This window comes from Habropoda laboriosa, unplaced genomic scaffold (assembly GCF_001263275.1).
Source record: "Habropoda laboriosa isolate 0110345459 unplaced genomic scaffold, ASM126327v1 scaffold9, whole genome shotgun sequence".
NCBI lineage: Eukaryota > Metazoa > Arthropoda > Insecta > Hymenoptera > Apidae > Habropoda > Habropoda laboriosa.
This window is the reverse complement of record NW_017100191.1, coordinates 2,677,299-2,692,740: the sequence shown is the minus strand read 5'-3', so window position 1 is coordinate 2,692,740 and position 15,442 is coordinate 2,677,299. Positions and strand designations below refer to the sequence as shown.

Sequence of the window (15,442 nt, the reverse complement as noted above, 5' to 3'; positions counted from 1 at the left end):
GATTAAAAAAATAATTAAAAAGTTTCGATTTTCATTTTCAAATAGCTAACAATAATTAAATATCTAACTAATCAAACCGCTGAATCAATTATTCATAGATCTATTAAAAAATTAATTGAATCAATGATAAAAATGAAAATTCTAACTCAATTTAAACAATTACCAATTTAATTACGTTTAAACCTTGTGTAAAAGCTAAAAATTCATTCTAATTCAAATATCACGTCCCTACGTTATTGCTTGAATTAAGTAAACGGAGGGACATGAATAGTCACAAAAAATTTTACAGCGATGGGTATAAACGCGCTGCACGTAAATCGTACTATTTCAAACATGTTATTAAGTTCAAATAAATATAATAAAGTGACGTCACTATCGATCAACCAATAAAGCTATGTTTTCTAATCGAGGAATAAAACAAAAATCTTAATCTCACGGGGTTCGATAAATCTTCCCGTGCGGAAATAGTGATACACTATATATTTTTGGAAGCACGTCACGGGATCAGAAGGCCAACACGAATACTAGCTGTCAAAAAATCATTGTACCGATGCTAATTATTTAATTGAGTCAATTTATTGTGTGAGTTGCTGATAAAGCCAATTAATTTGATTATTGAAGGATGGAAAAACAATCGTTGTATCCAGGTGCTAACAATCCTCCGCCTTACTCGGTCGCCACTGCACCAGTAGGTAAGCAACGAAATTCAAATTCTGTTATTTCGAATTGTTTTGACATTTTAAAATTGACTCAAACTGTGATTTAAATCGATCATCACAATTGAAGTTTAAATCGTTCAATTTGTTTAATCGTTAAATTAGTATCTTTATTTTAAACGTTTATTGTTAATTATTGCGCGCCGTTTTTGTGAAAATGAAAAATGCATTTTTATTCATATTTATTGGAATTTATTTGCATAAAAATGTTAGAAAATTTAAAAAAATATTCCTGTGAAAATTTGTTTATTATTATTGTCATTGGAATTTTTAAATTTGTAATAAAGTGTACTGTACTATTGTTGATGTTGAAACTGTGAAATATTGTATATCGTGTAACAGTGTTATGCAAAACTAAAAGAGATAACTTCCATTATCTATTATTACTTCCATTTAACAAAGATATTCCTTATCCATTATAATTTGCTATATAACCTAAGGCTATATAACCCTTTAGACTATATAATTTAAATTAGTTAGATAATAATTCCCAGAAATGAATTGGTTTGGAATATCTTGCCAAAATAACAACGTAGTTGTATATTGTTTAGTGGAAAAAGAAGCAGAAGTTATAGGAGGCATAAGTAATTAACATAAAATGTACTTTATGTAGTAAATACATCATGGCAACTACCTCCTGGTTACAACTCTATGCAAAGTGAAGACTTGCCTACATCACAACCACCTCCCAGTTACTACTCTATGCAAAGTGGAGGGTCAACTTCATGGCCTCCTCCTCCTGGGTACTATCCTGGCACTGGTGCACCTAGTTCTATGCAACCTACTTATGGTTCTATGCAACCTGCTTATGGTTCTGTGCATTCAACTACAATAGTTCTGCCAAACACTGTTTTAGCTGGAGGATGTCCCGCTTGCAGAGTGAGTATTTTTCTGAAGTGATTAACTTTCATCTTGCCCCTTCCAAATTTGTAAGCTTTAATGTCTTGATAAAAGAGTGAGTAATTAAAATAGACTTTGAAATGTAGGTGGGTACAATGGAAGATGATTTTACATGTCTGGGACTATTATGTGCATTATTGTGCTTCCCCTTTGGAATAATTTACTGCTTGTTATGCAGAACTCGACGTTGCTCTAACTGTGGTGCCTACTTTGATTAATGTGTTACTACATGGTAACATAATTTCAATCAAGTTGAAAGCTAGATGCATTATTAGGCTAATTTTAATGCAGCTTGTGTATATGGAAGCATAACAATATGATGAACTAATTTTTTACTAGTGTTGTGCAACCATGAGAATATATTTAAGATAGTTAAAGGAGAATAATGTTCTGATCAGGGTATGTACAATAATCTGCACTTCATTAATTGTATGGAATACAATTTTGTAAAGTAAGACAATGAATTTAATAAAAATTTCTACTGTTTTGAAAGTCTTATACTTAGGGGTTCTGATTAAGATTGTTATACTTTATCATAGCATATTTTAAGGTAATGAATAATGAAATAGTTTGTATTAATATTATTGCAGATTTTAAAACGTAGTTATAGCATATTTTTTAAGAATTCCTATCAGATGATAAAAATGAACAAGAGAAACTAAAAATTGTTCTGAACAATATGCCTAAATGATAATATTCTAAAAAATACGTTTATATCTAAAACAGATTTAATTGAAATTTTTGCATATTTATATAATTTACAAAGTACTTTAAACTACTTTTTCTAATAATTCATTGAAATTTATAACATATACAATAGTCTCCCTCTTATCCGGCTCCACCATAAACCGGCCTCCGCTTTAACCGGCCAATAGTTTCTGTAGAAATAAATTGTGATTTTTCTACAGCAGTAATGGACTTCGACATAAGACAATCGATACCATTGCACATCATACTCATCGTCAGCCATATCGAAGTTCATTATTGATTTCTTTGTATAAATAAATGTTCAATAAACATTATTTCTTTATATGTTTTTAAATGATATTAATGATATTGTATCACGTATAGGTATACTATAAATAATATTATATAAATACTATATGCATATATATGTATTTTTTATTTTATTTACAACCTATAAGTGATATCGTTGTATTAACTGGCTATTCATTTATGCGGCCAGAGGTCCGGTCCCATACAGGCCGATTAAGAGGGAGTCTACTGTACATATATTTTGCAAAGAATATATTCAATGAAATTTGTACTTGTTGCTTTTAATTAATCTTGTCATTGTTTCACAGTAATATTTGTTAATATTTGTTTGTGCATATAATATATGATAGTAGTCTGACTTTCTAAAATACGTTTGGAACGTGTGATCTCAAGGGAAGTGTGAACAGATCGTTTTACTGATTGTAATCAATTGTTGTAACGGGTGTGAGTGTAATGTAGCAACGAAACTTGTTAATTACTCGCATTGCGATTTATATTTTTATAAAGATGGAAACAATACTTGGGAATATCGAAGCCATTCTAATCGCTCTACTAATATTTGTAAAGATTATCGTCACACGCAATTTGTCAAATCGATATCAGAGGTCTGACTTTCAGGGAACAAAAGAATTGGTTTCTTTCTGGTGGTATATTACGCTGCCCCCCAGGTTCAAGCGAAAAATAATATTAATAAAAAAATATTTAGAAACGTTTTTTAATGCATAATCTGTTAAGTGAAACGATTTTGAGTATCGTGAAATACCAAATACCTGAAAAGGAAAATATTTATCTAATTAAAACTATTAATGATTCATTTATAAGACAACAAAAATGAAAAGAAACGGTGTGTTTGGCTTGTCTAGAAACATATTTGTGTAAAGAATGAAACTGTTATTAAAATAATCATTGTTATCAATTTCTAATGGATTTTTGGAACCCTCAAAAATTTTTGTGCCTTTAATGAAGAGTGCATAGATGTATGGATTTCTAGTATGGAATATCTGTACAGATAAATATTGTGCAATATTTATTAAATGTTACAGTCAAGGCTCCATCATAAATGAATTTTCTTTTCGTTTTTATTTCAGTTCCGTGCATTTCAAATAGTCTATGTATGTTCGTAGTTATTTACAACTGAAATTCGGTACCCATTAGCGGTTGTAATTCAAGAAAGTCTCATCTTAATGTTACCTGACACTGAACACGCAATACGTGAATGATACTTCTGCAATCTTTGGCATGCATATTTATTTATGCATACAGGGTGCTTCACCTAACTTGACGATCTGAAATTGCTCGTGAACTATTCGCTGTACGAAATAGTGTATAACGCAAAAGTCGCATGATTTCAAGAGGGACATATGTTACAATAATTGTTGTTGTTTCTTTTTCCAAAACAATGGAATACCCTATATTTCTTTCCAGAAATTAAGAAAGCATTAAAGGCTAAGTAAATAAATCTTAAGGTGTAATATCTCTAAAATGAGTGTTTATTGAGGTATGTACGATAGAAGTTCTATTCTATTAAAATCGAATTTACTCAAAAATACACAGAAGCATATTTCTCTATCCGTAAATTTGATTTCAGTAGAATAGAACTTCTATCGTAAACATCTCGAATACTCATTTTAGACATATTACACCTTAATATTTATTTACTGAGTTTTTAATACTCTCTTAATTTCCGGAAAGAAATGTAGGGTATTCCACATAAAAAAAATTGTGGTGACCTTTAAAACTTTATGTATAAAAACAATGTAGTCAAAAACAATTATTGTAACATATGTTCCCCTTGAATTTATGCAACTTTTGCGTTATACACTGTTTCGTACAGCGAATAGTTTACGAGCAATTTCAGGTCGTAAAGTTAGGTGAATCACCCTGTATATGTGCCTCGAGAACATTTTTTTTCTCCACGTTATTAGAATCTGCGTAAACATTATCATTTACTAGACAAATGAATTAATAAATTACACATCATTAAATAAGAACTTAAATTTTTCTCTAACACAGGTAGTATCGATAATGTTTCTACGTGTGAAAATTATCACTGTCGAGGATTTTCTTTTTGCAATTCATGTCAAACGTTCAGTCTTTTTTCAGAATACCTTCATCGGGTCAAAATTTCTAAAAAGACAGGTTTACAGGTATTTAATTGTTGAACGCCATCCGATTGTATATTAGAGACGCCACTAGGTGTTCAAAGATCATTAGTAAACTGCAATTTACATACATACATACAATTTACAGGCACAATGAAATTATATATTGGAATGAATTTTGAATAATGCATCTGATGTTATGATATCAAAAAAATTATGATATGAAAAATTTTAATTAAGAGGTGTCAATTTTAATTGTGTATAATTTATAGGAAAAAAAATATAGTCTTAGAGATTATAATTTAGTAACCAAAAATTGAGCTACTAGGGTGCAAATATTTCTCACAGCCAGTCGGCACGATATACTGGCTCAGAATTTTAACAGAAACTCTTTTAGTGTAACGTAGTTTCCCAATTTATCAAGGCTCTGCCGCGATATCCGTTAGAAAAAGAGGTAGGAAAGGAGAAGTAGTCGCATAAATCCCAGTGAATAGACACGCTGAAGGTAATTAAAACGCAACAATGTTGTCCTTGGTCCGCGGGCATTAATACGTATAAAGGAAACTGTACGAGCACCTCGGGAGCAGATCGAGGAAAACCTCGGCGCGCAACCATGCCCGCTAACGAGGAAATTCTGAGCGCGCCCCTGCAACAATCACTGGACAATTTCCTGGGGAAAGCTTGTGTTAATGGCTGTGTGTCCTCTAACGACGATGAAGATGACTGCCAAAAGTGTTGTCTAGGCTCCAACTTCAAGCAGAATGGCAAGGAAGAGTGTCAGTACAAGAGTTTTCCAGTGAGGGAGGTCCATGAGAAGTTCATGAGAAGCTTCATCGACTTACTTCTGGAAGATGCAGTTTTTAAGGTAAGAGTATTGTTAATGTTCACTGTAGAGACAAGACAGATACAATTTGGAAATTGTTGGAGCAAACCAGTATGTAATTGGATAAGTTTGATACTTCGAGTTGGTTCATCTTGAGTGGAAAAGATGTATAATTGAGTGTTTTTACAATATGTTAGAAAGTTTGAAACAACTTCAGGGTTAGGTTTTTTGAATTTTATACTGGTATTTAAAGTATTTTGGTACTTATAAAATTCTTTGAAATTCATTTTAGTTATGAAAATTAATTGTTTAATTAATAAATAAGCTGTTTAAAAGTTTTTCTTCCTTTATGATATTCATTCAATTGTGAAGTGATTACTGTGAAGAAGTCAATAGCATGATATGTGTGTGTGTAGTAGAACTACAGTTCATTGCTACATTTAATTTTCCTATCAATATTGGTTCAAATATTATCGCAATGGAAATTAAACAATAACGGGGAAAAAACGGAGGTATAAAAACACTTGCAAGTTCAACCGAGGAAAAACGCTACGCTTTAACATGTTTGATAATAATAAAATTTTTATTAGTCTCATAAGTATTTCCAGACTGAAATGTATCCTGTCACTGACGTGTCCAGTATTATTTAGTGACGCGCAACACGTTCCATTTTCCTTGTAGATCCAATAAAACTTTCACTTACTTCTTCTGCTTATCTTATCAATTACTTATACCAATGATATTTTAAATTAATTCTGATAGAATATATATTATTTTTTCCAAAAAGTTGAAATTTTAGTTTTTCATCTTTTTCTATATCAATTGTTTTTGAAATACTACGAAGTTATAGTATTAAATGCAAACCATTTTGAAAGGTGGTTTTGTGGTTTGGCTGGATTTTGTAACGAAATTGACAAAAACCGTGGTTCTCGACAAGTTATGTAAAATATTGTTACACGTGAATGCTCGCGTTTTTTTCACTTCATAGCCATTCACTTTGAAGTATACCATTATAATACTTTTTACTCTTTCTTTCCTGCTTTCACTTCTTTCACAACTCGTGAATATAAACATTGTCACTCAGCTCTTCAAATTTGAACACGATCACGCAATTCAAGCGACTATTTTGAAAACAAACATACATGTATTTTACATATAATTGTTTCCTTTTTTCATTTTCTTCCATCCAAGTCTCTGTTTGTATTGTCTGATGCAATTTTAATTTACAATTGAGGGGAATGCTAATAACCAAGTGTATTCATGAGCAACGATTTCATTGATTCACCTAAAAACTCATTTTCCCCCTTCTCTTCAAATGAACGTGACTCAAACGATCGTTACGCGAGTTTTTTGCGCTCGTTAATAGGTCTCTCTGTCAATTCATGGACAAAGAATTACGTCGCAATTGAATCCACGTTACTCCAGTTGCAGAGCTGCCTACCCGAACAGATGAAGTAAAAATTGTGTCACGGAATAAGAAAAGTTGATTGCTAATGCTAATTCATGAAAGTTTCTAAACTGGAATTGTATGAAGCGGATGATATGCTAATTACAATTTCAGAAAGTGTAGTAGACATAATAACATCGTGGAATACTTTTTAAATATTTTCTGGAGAACTCTTCAAAATTGATTTAACAATTTTTTCAATCTTCTGTGGTGAATGATAATGTTCAGAAAAATTTAAATGGCCATTCTTCTGCATCTGAAATAAATTTGAGAAATTATATTCTAAAATTAAATTTAAAAACTCGTAGGTTCATTATTTTTCACCTTTCAGGGGACTGCGAGAAAAAATAGAGTGGTGGAATGGATGGAGCCATCCGCCCTTCATTCAGCCATCGACTTGAATCTCCAAGACCAGGGAGTGTCTCACGAAGAGCTTTTCTCGTTAGCTCGTAACGTGATCAAGTACAGTGTGAAAACAGGTCATCCTCGATTCGTGAATCAATTATATTCCAGCGTGGATCCGTATGGTCTCCTTGGACAATGGCTGACCGACGCTTTAAATCCTTCAGTCTACACTTACGAGGTCTCTCCGGTATTTTCCTTGATGGAAGAGGAAATACTGCGTGAAATGAGGAAAATAGTTGGCTGGAAGGATGGTAGAGGTGAAGGGATATTCTGTCCTGGTGGTTCCATTGCCAATGGCTATGCAATCAACTTGGCGCGTCATTATAGGTACTACTTCTTCCTTTTTTCTCTTGGTAGACTTGGATTTATGAGACTTGAAGGTTCTAACCATTATAATTTATAGGTTTCCCCAGTTGAAGGAACTGGGTATGACCAGTGCTGGTAGATTGATAGTATTCACATCCCAAGATGCTCACTACTCTGTGAAGAAACTCAGTGCATTCTTGGGAATAGGTACCAGCAATGTCTGTGAAGTGAAAACTGACAATAAAGGAAAGATGTGCATGGTAGACTTGGAAGCACAGATCAAGAGAGTTCTGGAAGATGGTGCAACTCCATTGATGGTCTCTGCCACAGCAGGAACCACTGTTCTGGGTGCCTATGATCCTCTGAGAGACACAGCAGCTATTTGCAAAAAGTACAACATGTGGTTTCATGTTGATGCAGCCTGGGGAGGAGGAGCTTTGATGTCGAAGAAATACCGACATCTTTTGGATGGTGCAGAACTGGCAGATTCTATTACTTGGAATCCTCACAAACTTCTGGCTGCTCCTCAACAATGCTCAACACTGTTACTACGTCATGAAGGTCTCTTGCAGGCTGCACATGGTCTGAAGGCCAGTTATCTCTTCCAACCAGATAAATTCTATGATACTTCCTTTGATAGTGGAGATAAACATATGCAGTGTGGTCGAAAGGCAGACGTATTAAAATTCTGGTTCATGTGGAAGGCGAAGGGCACTCGAGGTCTTGAGAAGCACGTGGATCGTGTCTTCGAATTGTCGCGGTACTTCACGGATTACATAAGGCACAGAGAAGGCTTCAAGTTGATGCTTGAACCTGAGTGTACTAATGTTTGCTTCTGGTACGTGCCGCCCTCTAAGCGTCACTTGCAGGGTGAGGAGTTGTCGAAAGTCTTCCAGAAAATTGGGCCAGCAGTGAAAGAGCGTATGGTGAAGAAGGGGTCGATGTTGATCACGTATCAACCTCAACGCGAGTTGCCAAATTTCTTCAGGTTGGTTCTGCAGAATTCTGGACTGACTGAAGCGGACATGAGGTTCTTCGCAGAAGAAATTGAGAGGCTCGCCAGTGATTTATAAAATTTCTAAGAATTACTCTTTGTAAAAACTCTTAAGTTAAAGATGTAGCATGAAATTCTATATTTAGAATTTATTGAAGTAGAGAATTTTTGTCAACTGCAAAAACTCGCAATAAAATACTGTTTAATAACGATCAGTCGATTAGCATGTAGAGTACAATGATAGCTTTATTTTCTGACTCACTTCTCTTCAGAAAATTGTTCCATAATAAATTTCATTGCTGGTCTCTTTTAAGATTACAATAAACTTTCATCTCAAGGTGGGGATTGTTTAAACAACAGATACACGTTAAAAGTGCGGTCATTGAAAAAGGCATACATAATTAATTACATAATATTGTCACGTCATATAGGATCATATTCGAATGAACACTCGATAGTTTAAAATTCTCCTTAAACAAATAATGACTCCTCGTTCCATCAAGATCTTTGATGTGACCTTTGCAGTCATGAATCATATACTTATTTATTATGCATGGATTAGTTAACTCTGACGTCCTATTTGTGAGATCTTTATTGTATCAATAAAATATTCAAAAATGTGTTAGTACTTTTTCATTCATATTTATCTATTTTCTTTTAAATTAGTGTTGGGTGTTGTTTTACAATGGTGTGTGGTTATCGTATATTTTTTTTGTGAAGTCAGTTTTCGATTAGTGGATGTAATTTTTTTATTAACATCGACGATCTTGGACAAATGTGAACACATAAGTCTCCTCTGGTGGGTGAATCTCATTTTACGTATATGGTCTGTACATCTGCACATAAACACTAAAACCATTTTTATCCATATTATACTGCCTATAAGTGATAAAAATTCCACCAAAATAAATTACTTGTAACACAAATTTCAGATGCAAACAGCGCGAACGTGTAATATTGATCTGATAATACCGTTGTGAGTATTATAAAAACATACTAATATCATGTTCATCTTGTATCACATGTGCAAACACCCACCGTGCATTTCTCATTTTATGGAAAAAAAAGAAAAAGAAAGGAGCTCATCGATTCGTATATCATACAATCTCTTAATCGTAACTATAAATTCATTCTATTTACAAATATTTCGATGAATTTCATTCATATAAAATCTCTATCCTCTCTGTGTCAAATCTTGTGCCGATGACCGAACCAACATAACCTCAAAATCCCCTCTCTTGTAATTTCTTATTACAAAATGCAAAACGATAATGTAATATCTCACATAAGCTTTAATACTGATCCGCGTATCGTGACCGTAGCACATCGAGGATAAAATTAAAATGCATAAAAGTTCCATTGTATCATTATTTGTACTCTGCAAGGAACTTAAGATGGAACTGCCTTAGACTCTCGAGCATTATTTTTATTTTCTCCTTCTGCGGTAAAATTGTTGTCCTGAAGTGATAGGTTCCTGGCCGTTGTCCAAAACCTGAGCCGGGTATCACACATATTCCAGTGGACTCTAACAGTTTGAAGGCGTAAAAGACATCAGGCTGTTGGCCTTCCTTTTCTGCAGCCTCTATGGCTTTCTTTGGGAGGTCAATTCGTGGAAACACGTACATAGCACCCATGGCTGGATTAACCTATAAAAAAATCAAAGGTATGTATTTCTAAAGCCTTAAATGTAATAAATTACTGCAAATGTTATGAACTGCCTTAAAATACCTTAAAACCTGGAATGCTATTCAGTGTATCCACCACCAATCTGGACCTCTCGGCTAAAGAGCGCAAAGTGTGCTCTTTTTCTTTCATGAATAACTCATAGGATGGTTCATTGGGTTTAGGTGGGTTCACCACAACGTCCATCACCACCTGACCCAAGACACCTGGACACAGCATGGCTGAGATTGATTTTAACAAAATTGCCATTACTTTAGAATCCATATTGATAATTTCCCCGTACCCGCCGCGGATTCCACACTCTCCCATATAACCTGAATCATACCAAATATAGAAATATTATTACTATCAAGAATGATCTAGCAATTAGAAATGTACCTTTAGACACAGACATGAAGGAAGCTAGCTCCATTTTACAATAGGGTTCTCCCATCTCCATCATTACTTTCTTGAACGAGTGAAAGGCACTGTCTTTATCATACACATTATCCTGATAAACTTCATCAGCCAGCAGAAATAGACGGTTCTTATAGGCGAACCGAATAATATCCTCAATGTTGGTGCGTGTGAGGACTTGTCCAGTTGGGTTACCAGGATTTATTACCACCAGCACGCGAGGATTGCATATTCTCCTAGATTCACTTAATGCTCTATCCAATTCAGAGATGTCCAATGCCCATTTGTTCTCTTCATTTAGATAGTAACCAATCTGGGCCAGGCCAAACTCAGCTAGAGTGGCAGAGTACAAAGGATACTGTGGAATTGGGATCATCACTCCTGATGGTTTTCCATCTAGCTTCTCATTGAACAGCTTTAGGAAGGACTGTAACATAAATGCAATGCAAATGACTACAGAAAAAAGATTGAGATTTACATTGCAATGAAATGTCACATTACTGTATAATTGAATTTAAGGAAAATAAGTGAGAAAAATAATCTGCACACTTTGATTCCATCTGAAGCACCATTGGAGAGAATGATGTTATGGTAATCTGAGGAGATTCCATCACGGTCCTGAATGTACTGGGCCACGTGCTTGCGGATGATCTCGATTCCCGCCGATTCTGAATACGATCCAACGCTGCCCCCCTTACACTGGTACAGGATGATCTTAGCCCGTTCTTTAGCGTCTGCCGGATAGCTGGGATCGCTGAGAAGATTCGGCGACACTGTCAGGGTCAGTACTTGCCTCAAGAAGGTGATGGGCTGTTGACCCATGGCGTGTGCATCTCCCACGTTGGCCTTTATCACCTCCTTGAATGGTTTTTTGGCCCCCTGAAAAATTACAATTAAATTAGTAAACGTTAAAAAAAATGTTACAGAACTGTAATGATTTGGTGAAATATTAAGCCCATCGACATGTAGCCCATCGATATGTAGTACATACATATTTTACAGTTTGCTTTTATTAGATATTATATTTAGTCTGTGCGCCGAGTAAAGAAAAAGCTTATCATGGGTGTGAGTATTGAATCTTCCTGCTCTTATTAAACGAACGTAAAAACGATCATTATAATTTTTTTTCATTTTACGATAAATGTATATAGTATTCTTTTAAGCTTCTTTTTCTAGCGTTTTTTATGCACATATTGCCCAACTTTTTGCAAGTCTGATAGAAGTAAAGGATTACGCAATACGGAATGATTTATAACGCTGTACATTAGAGTATAATAAGCACCTAAGTGGTACTGATAAGGCTAAGCAAGGAATTAAACTGGATTCAATTCTAGTTCCTTGATTACTCTAAGAGGATACTATTTCAAAATCACAATGGAACCATAGTGAATTTTAAAATCTAATTTTTTTATAAATCATATTCCTATATTCAAAACAGTTTCCAATTTTTCCTGACAAATTTTACAATTTTGTTATCTAATATTTCTTTAATAAATTTTCCTAGCGATTCAATGATAGTTTCAGTTCACACTTATATTCCAAAGTGAGATGTACATTCTACACATTAACACGATCAACGTTGGCACTACTAATTCGTTATGACTCAGAACAATTCCGCATCATCTGACAAGCCGCAGCCAGCCTTGGTAATCATTTATCAAGAAAGTCACGTAGGTACTTTTCGATGCAGATAATCGATACAGGATCACCTTTTCTATGTACAATTTTCATTTACTTTGCCCTTTGTTATTTTAAATAAAACATACCCTATTTAATATACAGGATGGCTAAGCGATAAAGCAACTGATAGACCACCCTGTACTTCCTGGAAATTCAGGAGCATATCAATTGTTTACTTTATGAAGAAATAGTAAAAAATAGTTTAATCTTCAAACATGATATTTTCGATAGTAGTGACGTGTAGTGGCCACTTGTAATAATATTTTGACCATTGGAACACGTAATGAATATTATTTACGTGTAATGTGATACTGGTAGCCAGATGATGGTCGTTACAAGCCCAGCACATATTTATCTATCTCGTTAGTTTATGGTATCAAATTACACGGACAAACAACAGGTTACTCATACGGTTCTTATGACCAACCTTGTTTCGGATATAAGCAATTAACCCTAAAATGAGTTACATTCGACGGGGCAACGAGATTGATCATACGGTTAAGCTGTCGTGATTAATAAAAGAATCATTGTCCTAAATTTATTGGAAATTTGTTTAAATTTTAACTACATTTCAAATAGTACACATTGTACACTATTTTTATGCTTCTAACGACAATTACTATTTTCTAACGTTAATTGCGTCATTTATATGCTTGCTGTATTGTATTATCAAAAAGTGTAAGAACATTGAAAATGCAAATTTATGAACTCATAATTCGAAGCTATTTACGAGGAAATAAAATGCACCCTCTAAAAAATATTAATATTTTTGCGTTATTATTTTAGAGTTGGTTTGCACCAATAGAAACGTCAATTGACACTATTTTTAGTCGTTCACACCTTGAGATTAACCTCCGCGACAGGTGGTTCCAACCATATTGTCAATAGAAACCGATAGAACTTAATTGAGAATCTGTTGTTCAGGAGTAAAATATTTTCATTTAGTTAGAATATTTTTAGAGGCCAAAAAAATATTTTGAAATATTGTTTACGCATTGTTATACGTCAATGTCATCGCATTTGAAAGCGAAATTAGGATTCCTTAAGAACGTAGTGTGATAATTATTGTAAATCATGAGCATTTGGCATGCTAATTCAAAGCAGCAGGAACTTCTTTCCAAGAAATCATTTTTTCAGAATGTTAAAATATTTCAAATGAATTTTACATGTTCTACATTCCTTTATCTGGAGCTATCTACGCATCGCTTATTGTTATCTCCTGAAGTCAAAACAGAACGGCAGAAATTCTCCGAAGATTAATCACAGAACTACTAACTTCTGCCAGTGGATTTCGCAATGTTAAGGAATCGAAACATAACCTCTATAAGCAACCCCTATATTCGCGATACTCTGCCAACAGTTGCACGCTTTTCGCGTTACTTTATTCCTGTTCCAATATTTCCTTTCATTTACATCGTGTATGTGCAACTACACAGAAACCTAAGAAACAAACCTATCATCTATATGCTTGATCCTTGTAAAAAAATTCGCGAATTGTCAGTCTGTGCGCGTCCATTTAAAACGCCGGATCGATTTCCTCGGTAGCGTTCGATACAGCTTCAAGAAACGGGCCAGTGGAAGAGTGCATTGACTTTTTGCCATCTGCGAACATCGTTTCTTACCTTTTGGAGCTCTTTCTCGATCTCAAGGGCGCGTAGAAGGAGGGGCCCGCGCACCGCGTATTCCATTTTCCGGAGGTTCGTGAACACATTGTCCTCGGTGAGGATCTTGCTTCCGGGCACACCACTTGCCATGCCGCGACGGAGTGCTCTGCCGACAGCCGGCCACTGGACTGCCGTCTCCGCGACCGTCAGCCGTGCGGACGATCTGCCTCCCAGCGTCCCTGACCCCGCGGACCTGGTCACCCGTTGTTCCCACGTCCTAGGCCGACTGCTTGCGATAACAGCGTTCCACCAGCGTGCCTGCGGCATCGTTCCACACCGACCGGTCCTCTCTCTTCGCCACAGGTTCAATCAGTCGACCAAACAATTTGGTGATGTATTCGTGAGATCCACGGGGGCGAGGGCGCATGCGCGGCACACTGTAAGCAAACGTCATATGCGCATACACTACAAGTAAAAAGTTTGGAAGAGCTGTATGAGTCTTAACAACTCATTGTCCTGTAGCAAATTGAACTCGATGATCTACTTTATTTCAGTTCTTTCAGTTGCCGATGTATTAATAGTTGCTAGTTGCAGAAACATGAAAATATAGATAAATTATAAAGTGCTCTTGAAAATAGATCGTTAAATACGGAAGGTGTGGGCTGAAGGCTAGATCGCAGAAAAAATTTGCGAAGTGACCGTTTATGGTCAATTTTAGAACTTATTGGGTTTATTGTGCATTGTTAGTAACAAATCTATGAAGGGGCGATAGATGTTAATTGAAACAACGACCACACGATAAAAATATCGAGGAAAAGTTAACAAAATCTTTATCATAAAATGGTCAAATTAATCGTTCATTTTTAAAGCTGAATATCTGTTTTGTAATACTGCATCGAACTTTTGGTCAGTAGTGTAAACAGCTGAACGGAAAAACGATATATTTGTCTGCAGACGTATATGTGATATATTCGGATATGATATGCGTTACGTAATTTGGGAATATTTTGAAAGTATCGCTTGGGACTACCTGTAGGTGGTGAATTTGTCGACGTTTGGTTTGTGTATGCACTTTAGGCCGAATGGTCGAGTATTTGGTGGATGAAACGTTATGCAACTTGCGGGAGTCTCGCGATTAGTCGAACACACCTGTTAATTGAATTTTCGGATCGAACCACGCCGAATCTCAGCGAAATTGCCGCACACGCGCGGTAAACGAAAGAGGATAATATTGGGTCCAGGAGCGTATAAATTCGATGGTCAAATTTGGGAGCCCTAACTTAAATAAGTATATGTAATAATATTTATAAAGAACATTAACAACATTAATAATATCGATAATGTTGATAATATTAATATTATTAACGATAGTAATAGTATAATTAATATT

At 35.0% G+C, this 15,442-nt stretch overlaps 3 protein-coding genes across 8 annotated transcripts in view; 2 read left to right on the top strand and 1 right to left on the bottom strand.

The window, feature by feature from the left end:
* The first annotated feature begins 301 nt into the window (after nt 1-301).
* Nucleotides 302-2,009, top strand: LOC108580372 (brain protein I3). Of its 2 annotated transcripts, XM_017944108.1 has the most exons (4): nt 302-544; nt 622-692; nt 1,330-1,595; nt 1,703-2,009. In XM_017944108.1, the coding sequence occupies exons 2-4, from the start codon at nt 623-625 to the stop codon at nt 1,832-1,834; spliced, it is 468 nt and encodes a 155-aa protein (XP_017799597.1). In that variant the 5' UTR covers nt 302-544; nt 622; the 3' UTR covers nt 1,835-2,009. The 2 variants fall into 2 exon arrangements, with proteins under 2 accessions (XP_017799597.1, XP_017799596.1); XM_017944107.1 differs by having other exon boundaries at nt 302-692.
* Nucleotides 2,010-5,327: 3,318 nt separating this feature from the next.
* On the top strand, nt 5,328-8,811 carry LOC108580268 (cysteine sulfinic acid decarboxylase). The gene is made up of 3 exons (XM_017943977.1): nt 5,328-5,579; nt 7,316-7,716; nt 7,793-8,811. Exons 1-3 carry the CDS (start codon nt 5,328-5,330, stop codon nt 8,766-8,768), a joined length of 1,629 nt encoding a protein of 542 aa, XP_017799466.1. The 3' UTR covers nt 8,769-8,811.
* Nucleotides 8,812-9,395: 584 nt separating this feature from the next.
* LOC108580299 (alanine aminotransferase 1) overlaps nt 9,396-15,442 on the bottom strand; it is an 8,713-nt gene continuing 2,666 nt past the window's right edge. For 2 of the 5 annotated variants that reach the window (XM_017944015.1, XM_017944014.1), the window contains 5 exons: nt 14,071-14,489; nt 11,318-11,647; nt 10,751-11,195; nt 10,418-10,686; nt 10,057-10,335 (listed from right to left, as the gene is read on the bottom strand). In XM_017944015.1, coding sequence (XP_017799504.1) covers nt 10,057-10,335; nt 10,418-10,686; nt 10,751-11,195; nt 11,318-11,647; nt 14,071-14,379 — 1,632 coding nt within the window. In that variant the 5' untranslated portion in view covers nt 14,380-14,489. Of the gene's footprint in view, nt 10,336-10,417; nt 10,687-10,750; nt 11,196-11,317; nt 11,648-14,070; nt 14,490-15,082; nt 15,281-15,442 lie in introns of those variants that run through there. The other 3 variants (XM_017944013.1, XM_017944016.1, XM_017944017.1) reach the window with 3 other exon arrangements.

Bases quoted from the DNA above. Each gene is read 5' to 3' on its own strand.
- LOC108580372 (XM_017944108.1), top strand. From the start codon at position 623: ATGGAAAAACAATCGTTGTATCCAGGTGCTAACAATCCTCCGCCTTAC. The intron at 693-1,329 runs GTAAGCAACGAA...TACTTTATGTAG, and splicing joins GGTCGCCACTGCACCAGTAG to TAAATACATCATGGCAACTA. The intron at 1,596-1,702 runs GTGAGTATTTTT...TTTGAAATGTAG, and splicing joins GAGGATGTCCCGCTTGCAGA to GTGGGTACAATGGAAGATGA.
- LOC108580268 (XM_017943977.1), top strand. From the start codon at position 5,328: ATGCCCGCTAACGAGGAAATTCTGAGCGCGCCCCTGCAACAATCACTG. The intron at 5,580-7,315 runs GTAAGAGTATTG...TTCACCTTTCAG, and splicing joins TGGAAGATGCAGTTTTTAAG to GGGACTGCGAGAAAAAATAG. The intron at 7,717-7,792 runs GTACTACTTCTT...TATAATTTATAG, and splicing joins AACTTGGCGCGTCATTATAG to GTTTCCCCAGTTGAAGGAAC.